This window comes from Pinus tabuliformis, chromosome J (genome assembly GCF_031772625.1).
Source record: "Pinus tabuliformis cultivar Carrire ecotype Pingquan chromosome J, CPIR1, whole genome shotgun sequence".
Lineage (NCBI taxonomy): Eukaryota > Viridiplantae > Streptophyta > Pinopsida > Pinales > Pinaceae > Pinus > Pinus tabuliformis.
The window spans coordinates 1,449,146,932-1,449,156,501 of NC_142295.1; the positions used below are offsets into that span (position 1 = coordinate 1,449,146,932).

The 9,570-nt window shown below is 37.8% G+C and overlaps 1 protein-coding gene across 1 annotated transcript; it reads right to left on the minus strand.

The window, feature by feature from the left end:
• Nucleotides 1–200: 200 nt before the first annotated feature.
• Nucleotides 201–1,135, minus strand: LOC149232827 (protein CYSTEINE-RICH TRANSMEMBRANE MODULE 12-like). The gene is made up of 3 exons (XM_089376584.1): nt 852–1,135; nt 656–749; nt 201–563 (listed from the first exon to the last, which is right to left on the minus strand). The coding sequence occupies exons 1-3, from the start codon at nt 910–912 to the stop codon at nt 518–520; spliced, it is 201 nt and encodes a 66-aa protein (XP_089232710.1). The 5' UTR covers nt 913–1,135; the 3' UTR covers nt 201–517.
• Between the last annotated feature and the right edge of the window lie 8,435 nt (nt 1,136–9,570).

A 9,570-nucleotide genomic window follows, 5' to 3' on the forward strand; every position in this document is an offset into this window, starting at 1 on the left:
AGTAATTCACCCTCGAAAGAATAATAGATAATTATCTTTATATAGATTCCAAGAAAAAGGAAAAACACAGATAGTAAATAAGATATTCACCCTCAAAAGGGTAACAGATAATTATCTTTATATGTAAATTAACTTGAAAATGAAAATGGACAAACACTCTGAAGAAGAAACTCATATGAAACGTGAATTACAAGATGCATTCTATTACACTCCGATCTTAAACTTCTTAACCCCAAGTTTAGGATCTATGAATCTTTGCCAATTGCCAATATATTATTAAAGCCTGTAAATAAATGGCAGACTGATGCTAAATGTTACAATATTACATACGAAAACCCTTGTTCACCAGTTGGTGATTTCATCTCTTTACAGCAATCATAACCCAGAATTAAATGAAAACCATGTTGTACAACCAAAAACCTTGTTTATTTTTTCTCCATATAAATCCAATCCAGTGCTTACCATCGACAAACCTTGTTTATTTTTTGTCAATATAAATCCAATCCAGTGCTTACCATCAACAACATGTCTCGCACAACCAACAACAGCACAGAGCCGCGAGGCTGCAAATCCATAAAAATGCAGAAATCAATAACGCAAAATCATAATCCATATATACCTACAGAATAGCGAAAATTTGCAATTGAATTCATACCATCCTTCAATAAATCCTTTCTCTCCTCTCTGCTGCGTTTTTACAGACGCGGATGATTCAGCGTACTGGGGAGGAGGAGCTTGCGTTGGATAACCTGATAACAACATTAAAAGAATGTGAATACAAATTATCTGTGATCATCATTCAAGAAAATAATTGACGAAATGAAAAAATCAGGAGGACAAGAGAGCCGAACCTGGCGGAGGAATTCGTTGAGGGTAGCCTGCGGGTGGTGATGAAAACTTGTTGTCAGTCATGGCTGCTTCAGATTCGATTCGTTTGGAACTCGATTCGATTCGTTTGGAACTCACAGAAATGAAGGGAGAATGATCAATAATAATGAAGCGACTGTGTGATATGGGTGGATTAGAGGGGATGTTACATAGATATATGAGGGAGTATTCTCCGCGTTCACCCGTAAAAGAAATCCACTTCCCTACGCATGAAACATGACTGCCCCACTTTCCCGGTCCCTTCTCCTACCCGGAGCTACCGACATCCAGAACACAACGAAGGGCAGGTGGGCTGTCATGTATTTTGTTGTGGATTCTTATCGTACCATCCTATGAGGCCTGCTTTTTGAGGCTGTAGGTTGGCGGAATTTGCTGGGCGTAGGCTAATTTCCAACCAAATCACCTGCTTTCCAGGTTATTTTAATGAGTAGTTTGCTTAAAGCTGTTATTTTTTTTAACAACCACGTTAATTTTCAATATTAATTTCATTAATTTCACAATTATAATCGAAGCATACCTTCGAATTAATAAAATTACAAGTTAAACAACAATTTATTCAGATTACCAAAAATATTTAATAGCTTCTCGTCAAAGCATTTGGGAGAAAGTCCCAGCTCGGACACCACTTTCTATGACTGATTGGCTGCAGTACCATGGACATATTTATTAAACGCCATGTGCGTATATGCCTTGTCTTCCATCTGATGGGAATGCCCAGTAATCTTGACTATATGTCTTTTCCTTGATTTTTGGGAATAGAATTTAAAAAAGAAAATATGCAGTAGTCAAACTAGACGAATTTGGGTATATCTTTGGTAGCATATTTTTCTGGTATTTGGATTAATATTTTTGTGTTTATATATAAAAATTTTATTATTGACAGTTTTAGATTCTTCATAGAAGTCCTAAACCCAACAAATTTAATAGAGAAACCAAAGACATATAAGAGGCTAAGAAGTGGGATTTGAATTTGTAGCTAAGACTTGGGTTGGCTCTTTGTTGCTGGCTAATGAGCAATAAGTGGTGGGGAATGTCATGGAGAATGTTGAGGTGTTTCTCGATTCACTTCATTTACGTTGGTTATATGTGAGTGTAGATGTTTAATGGAGAGAACGAGATCCTTTCTACCTTCAACCATCCAGAGTTCCAAACCTTGTTACATTCTTCGACTTCCAATTTATCAATTTATCAATGGTCAATATATAAATGCCATCACACGATTCACAGAGAAGAAAGGATCCACGCTGTAATGCTTACAACAATGCCCGTGGATGCCTTCCCGTAGCACATTCAACCGATGGCATTAATCGACCCCTTTGCAGCTCCGATGGGAGAGATTGTGAGAAATTGCACTGAGGTTTTACGTAAGACAGATCCATCTCTCGTTTACAGTCAACACTAATGGAAGAGTCAGATTTCAACTCAAAATGCGTCAAGTCTTTCATCAATCACTCACTATGAACAACGAATACACAGTCCTACCAATCACCTCTATGCAATCGAATCTCAAACTCCCCTTTCATAATGATAATTGTGATCCTAAAAAACACATTAACAAAGCCATGAATTAATTTTTCAACAACCGCACTATGGCCTTATATTAATGTGCCCACAGTTCGGTTACAACAATATTTCATTCAGATCCATAATAATAGTATCTAGCTCACCAAAATAAGAAAATGAATCTTAACAACAGTTAGCTTCCAATCTCCGAATGATTAGAAGCTTCATTTGCGCTTAATAATCCATTTATTAAAAAAAACACCTCATCACTCACTTAACTTAACTAGGTTAAGCTTCTAAAAATAGGATTAAAATTACATAGAGTAAAAATATTGTCATACACCCAAGCAAGCATCATACACCCAAGCTTCAAATTGTTCATAGACTCTTGTTTATGAAGCTTCCTTCCACTGCGTTTTTGTAACAATGCAACAAATTCCAAAGATTTATTCTTTAGGTGGTTCCCCATTTAAATAATCCTCTCATCCATTTCTTCCAACATAGATTTATTAGCTTTAGTTGAATTTTCCGCCTTTGATATGATACATGATTTTCCTGGGTTTTTCCTTAATTGAGCATATCCTCTTTTTCATTATCTAGACGATTAAAGTCCATAGAGCTGCAAGGATCAATTGAGACTATGCATGCATGATGGTTTTGTTGTTCAACATTGTATTTTTGTTCAAGACACCCTTCTCCCTTGTCATTTGTAGCATTCTTTTCAAGCTTTTCATGTCCATAGTTCTCCAGTATTACTAATTGTTTTTTATTAAGTTGGATCTCCTTTGTCATGACTTCTATTGTGGAAAACACTACTGATTTTACATTTTGCATTTCATCTTCGAAACTAAATGAATTTTGATTTGTTGAAGGTAGATTGGTCACCTCTATTTCAGCTGATTGCTCCTACTTACTAATTTTTTTATTGTTGGTAACCAATTGTTTCTCGCTCATTAATAGTATGTTTGGATCCATTGTCTCTTTGGTACCTTTAGTTTTGATAGGTAGCAACACATGTTTTTGTCCATCATTCTCAAAACTGTAAGTGTTCATCCTACCATCATAGCTCACTTTTCTATTGTACTGCTAGGGTCTTCCAAGCAAGACATGGCAAGTATCCATCTGCACAATATCACAAAGAACTTGTTCTTTGTATTGATCAATTTGAAACTCCACTTGGCATTGTTTGTTCACCAATAGTTGTTGTCCCTTTTGTAGACATGAAACTTTGTATGGTGTAGAATGTGGCATTTTATCTAGCCGTTGTCAACAGTTGCATATGGAAGACATGAATTGGCAAACAACACTAGAGGAGCTCACAAGTGTGGATCACCAGGAGCTCCTACAAGCAAATACACCGCATAGGTTTCACATTAAACTCCCATAATAAATAGATACACTTAGTTAGGGATAGTAAATCAAATCCCTAAATGATAGGAACTGAATGTCCAAGTAAATCACAATCATAACTATGTAACAATAATCACCTAATCTCCGTTAATTCTAACACTCCCCCTTAATGGAGAAAGGGTTCTTAAACACACCTAACATGTCCCTAAACAAATCAAACTTCAGTCTTCCCAGAGGCTTAGTAAATATATCAACCATATTATCACAAGAATTACAATATTCAACACAAATTTCTTTGGACTGCACCTTCTCCCTAACAAAATGAAATTGAGTGTCTATGTGCTTAATGTTTTTATGAAACATAGGGTTGTGGGTCAGTTTGATGGAACTTTGATATCGCAATTGATAACCATAGCTTCTGTCTGTTCTTCTCCTGCATCTTCGAGAAGTCTGCGCAACCAAATTGCCTCACATGCTGCTGCACACATAGCTTGATATTATGCTTCTGTTGAGGATAAGGCAATAGTATGTTGCTTCTTGCTACACCAAGAGATGCCCCTGAACCCAATGCTGAAGGCGTAACCTATAATTGATCTTCTATCATCTAAATTTCCTGCTCAATCAGAGTCTGTATAACCTGTCAAACTAACATCAAATGAGACAGAATACAAAATACCAAACTCCGAAGTTCATTGCAGATACCTCAGAACTCCTTTCGCTACAATCCAATGGTTCTCATGAGGTCTAGTCATGAACTGACTCAAAACACTCACTGCATAGGATAGATATGGTCTCATTGTAGTCAAATAGATAAGACTACCAACCAACTGTCTATACAATGTTGCATCTGCATATTTCAAACCATCATCCACTTGAAGTTTGTTGTTCTGCTGTGAAGGCACAAATGCAGCCTTGCACTCATCCATTTTGAATTTGGTTAACAAAATCTTAGCATACTTACCCTGGGACAAGAAAGTTTGGTTTGAATCTCTCCAAACTTCTAGACCCAAACAGTAATGCATTTCTCCAAGGTCCTTCATCTCAAATTTTGTGATAACTACTGCTTGATTTCTTTAATGAGATTGTCTGCACTCCCTGTCATGATTAGATCATCGACATATAAATAAATCAACACAGTCTGTCCCTCATCATTAAACACAATATACAAATTGGGATCATTTTTGTTCCATTTATAGCCATGCATGAGGAAAAATGAGTCAATTTTTTCATACCAAGATCTAGGAGCCTACTTTAAACCATATAAATCTTTCTTCAATCTACATACTAAGAGCTCTTCTCCCTTCTTAACAAACCGCTCAGCCTGCACTAAGTATACTTCTTCTTTCAAATCACAATTTAAGAAAGTAGATTTAACATCTAATTGATGTATTTTCCAATGATGCTTAGTGACTAAAGCAATATTTAGTCTAATGGTATTTAGTTTTGCAACAGGGGAAAATGTCTCCTCAAAGTCAATACCTTCTTTCTGGGAATACCCCTTTGCCACCAACCTTGCTTTATGCTTATCAATAGACCCATCTACTTTAAATTTTAATTTAAATAACCATCTGCAACCTATGGGTTGTTTATCATTAGGAAGCTTTACTAGATCCCAAGTATTTTTCTTAATAATAGATTCATATTCCTCTTTCATTGCTTCCTTCCATTCAAAACTCTTACTAGCTTCATAAAAATTAGAAGGTTCTGCAATGTTTAACATACCAGTCAGGAGCACACAATCCCTATATCGAGCTAGTAACTATTTCGGCTTGCTATATCTCCTGAGTGGTGGGGGTTCAATTATTCTACTGTGTTCTTCTCTTTGTGGACTGAACTCAATTCATTCCTCTTTATCCTACTGCTACTACTATTGTTCCTGTTGCTGCTGTTGTTCCCATTGCTGACTGATCCTTGTTTCACTATCCTCATCCGAAAGTAAGGGTACATGCCATTCTTCATTGTTTTGCACAAGATTTCCATCATCAACCTGTTCATGGAATACTATGTCTCTACTAAGAAACACCTTGTGAGTAGAAGGATCAAACATTTTATAAGCCTTATACTCACTGCAGTATCCAATGAAGGTGCATTTAATGGCCTTTGAATCTAACTTCTTCCTGTTCTCTTTGGGAACATGCGCAAAAGCTTTACAACCAAATACTCTACGGTGACTTACTGCAGGCTTGAAGCCAAACAATGCTTCAAATGGAGTTTTATAATGAATACTTTTAGTAGGACTCCTATTCTTCAAATACACTGCAGTATTGATAGCTTCTGCCCAAAAGCCATTCATTAGATTCTTACCTTTCAACATACTGCAAGGACACTCCACCAGTGTTCTGTTTTTCCTCTCAACCACTCCATTCTGCTAAGGAGTGTAAGGTGTTGTAAATTGCTATTGTATCCCATGCTCGTTATAGTATTTGATGAAAACCCCTTTCTTGAATTCTCCGCCTTGATCTGATCAAAGAATCCTAATGAACTTTCATGTCTGCTTCTCAATCATGTTTCTAGATTGCTTTAAATATTCAAAAGCATGACTCTTCTGTTTAAGAAAATATACCCATGTGAATCTTGTACAATCATCAACAAAGATTAAAAAATAGTAGGCTCCACCTAACAATCTTTTCTGCATCAGGCCACATAAGTCAGTCTGTACAAGTTCGAGTATATCCCTCCGTTACCTATCTTTAATAGCAGGAAATTCATCTCTATGCTGTTTACCGAATGCACATGCCTCACAATCAATATGCAACTTTTTGAAAACAAGAAGACCATCTACCATACCTTTGTTTTGCAACAGAACAAGGTCACTGAAATTGATATGCCCAAGTCGCTGATGCCACAAATTTTCAGCAGACTTATCCGATGACATCAAGGCTTGCTGTGGTGTACTCTTCACATCCAGTTTGTAGAGTCCTCCTATGCGAATACCTGTAGCAATAGGCTTCATCTAGTCCAACAAGTCTTTAATAATACAATGAGATTTAAAGAATTCTACCTTGAGATCCTGATCTGTAATATTTGATACAGAAATCAGGTTCTTCTTAATACCAGGAACATACCACACATCATATATATTCCTGATCTTTCCATCAGGCAGAGTAACAAGGACATCTCCATGTCCCTTGATCTCGTACCCTCTATTATCTCCAAATTATAATTTTACTCCAGTGTTGGATTCTCTAAAATTTCTGAACCATTTCTTTTTACCTGTCATATGTGAGGAGACTCTAGAATCTACGAACCAAATATCTGATTCATCCTCCTCAATAGCTAAAGCCATCTCAGCCTCAGCCATAAAAAATCTGACATCCTAATTCTGATCTGCATCAGCCAAATGACCTGCATGTCTTCTTTTCTTGTACTTCCCCCCATCTTCCCTTTTGTTATGGAAAAATTTAGCAATATGGCCTATCTTACCACAATAAAAGAATTTAGGAGTAGAGTCATGTTTATGCAAGGTCATACCTTGTGGTGTCCTTTTTCTTGATGCGTTGTCTTTCCTGTGATCAGCCACTACTTTCCCCGTTGGCTTGAACTTTGTCATCAATGCAAGATCTGGATTTTGAGGTTTGAGAGACAACCTCCTTTCCTCTTCTTGTAGCAAGATCCCAATGAGCTCTTCAAAGCGTGGATTTTTTTCTCTTACATTCAATCCGGTTATAAACATTTGATAATCATCTATCATGCCATTCATAGTAATCGTCACTAGATCATCATTTTCCACGGTCTGACTGATATCAATTAGTTTATCTTTAACTTCCTCTATCTGGGATATGAATGAAGAAACAGACTCATTCTCCTCCATCTTGATTGAGAGAATCTTCTTCCTGAGGTAAAAGGTATGAATGGTGTTCAAGAACTCACACATCTCTTTGAGAATTGTCCAGATATCATTCGCTGTCTTGCAATCCCGAATGTGAGGGATGATGCAATCTTTGACTGATAACTTAAGTAGCACTTTTGCCTTAATCTCCCTTTTGTCCCAGTCTTGAATTGTTGTATTCGATCCACCAGTTGCAGTAGTCAACTTGGCTTCATCACCGGTGGCAATGCCATAGGAATTTTATCCCTCAAGTAGAGTCTAAAACTTAAATTTCCAATTTGTGTAATTGGAACCATCAAGCTTATTACTCTCATTGAGATAAGCTTCAGTGATTTGATTATTCATCTTGAATGAATAAAATCTTCAACAATTTAACAGCCCTTGAAAAAATACCTTGATCACTGAGAATTTCCTTCGCAAAAAAAACAATTTCCCTCTCACTTGACGCTGCCATAGTCACTGAGCTTCTCGTGCAAATGATAGAGCACCAACAGTCTCCATGTGTAGCCCTTTCAACATAGAAACTATCTGAATGATAGGTCCAGCCCACACAGCCCATGCAGCAATGTTGGGTGAACTCCTCTCTACCTCATGACCTTCCAATTAAATGTAGGTCCAGCTGCTCCACTGCTTCCACACAGGATCCAGTGCCTTCCTCCACACAGCCAAATGACAGAGCACTTCACCACACAGGTCCAGAGGCACACATCCACCACGAGTCCTCTCAGACAACAACTGGGAGATTCGGCCTCCACGCAGCTACGCAACCAAAAACACACAAACTCCTTCCTCCTTCTAGATGCAGGCCTCCTATAGGTTGGTGCGAGCTCCTTTCACCCTGGCAGACTACACAATAGGCAATTTTTTTTTTTAATCGCACTTCTCTTCAGTGATCAACCACAAACTGTCTCGGCTAGCTTCTTCACGTGGCAAAGTTGGGGCGATCTCCCCCTTCTACATGCAGCCTCCTCAAAAGAAAATGCAGTCCACCGTTTTCCAGACGGCTTTCAGGCACACGCAGCCTTAAAAAAAATACAACGCAATCGTCACAGTTATTTACCTCACATCCACGACTAGTCGACGAGGTACACTATAATCCTGTGACGATCTGTCGCCGAGGTACACCAAAATGTTGTGACGATGCAGCAAAATAGAAATGGGTGAAGTTCCCAACAGTATCGTTGCTGATTACTCTTCAGCTTCTTGTGACGACGTCACATTCCTCAACTCAGCGTACAGGCTTCTCCTTCCTATAGCTCTGATACCATGTCAACATTTGCATATGGAAGACATGAATTGGCAAACAACACTAGAGGATCTCACAGGTGCATATCACCAAGAGCTCCTACAAGAAAATACACTGCATAGGCTTCACATTAAACTCCCATAATAAATAGATACACTTAGTTAGGGATAGTAAATCGAATCCCTAAATGATAGGAACTGAATGTCCAAGTAAAGCACAATCATAACTATGTAACAATAATCACCTAATCTCCACTAATTCTAATATCCGCAACTTCTCTACCATCTTTGTAGAAACCAAATTATCGGTGCTTCCATTATTAATAATTAATTTGCAATATTTACCTTTCGTCTTGCATGTCGTCTTGAATAAGATTCTTCTTTGTACAATTTCATCTCCATTCAACACTTGTTTCAACATCAAATCTTCTCCTTCTTCTAGTGGGTTGATACATTCTTCCACTGCCTTTGGATATTTAGGTTCTGGCTCAATTTGTGCTAATTGTATCCCTTTTTATTTTCCAACTTTTCTGGAAATTCAGATGAATAATGTCCCAACCATCCACAAGTGAAACATCTCACCTGATCTTTGCTTAGGCCTCTGCCCCTCGAAGGAGTCCTCCTTCCTCTAGCATCACTAGTTTTCTCAAGTTACCACTACTAGTTTGAGCTACTAGATTCTCCCTTTCGCTGCTGCTCTTTTGTCCCCACACTTTTTGTTCTCGTTTTCTAACCTTTCTTTCTCATCAAATTTT

What these genes read in the sequence shown, in the direction of transcription:
- LOC149232827 (XM_089376584.1), bottom strand. Translation starts at nt 912, where the DNA reads ATGACTGACAACAAGTTTTCATCACCACCCGCAGGCTACCCTCAACGA. An exon ending in TCAACGAATTCCTCCGCCAG is followed by an intron (nt 750 to 851) that starts GTTCGGCTCTCT and finishes TGTTGTTATCAG; the next exon opens with GTTATCCAACGCAAGCTCCT. An exon ending in AAAGGATTTATTGAAGGATG is followed by an intron (nt 564 to 655) that starts GTATGAATTCAA and finishes ATGGATTTGCAG; the next exon opens with CCTCGCGGCTCTGTGCTGTT.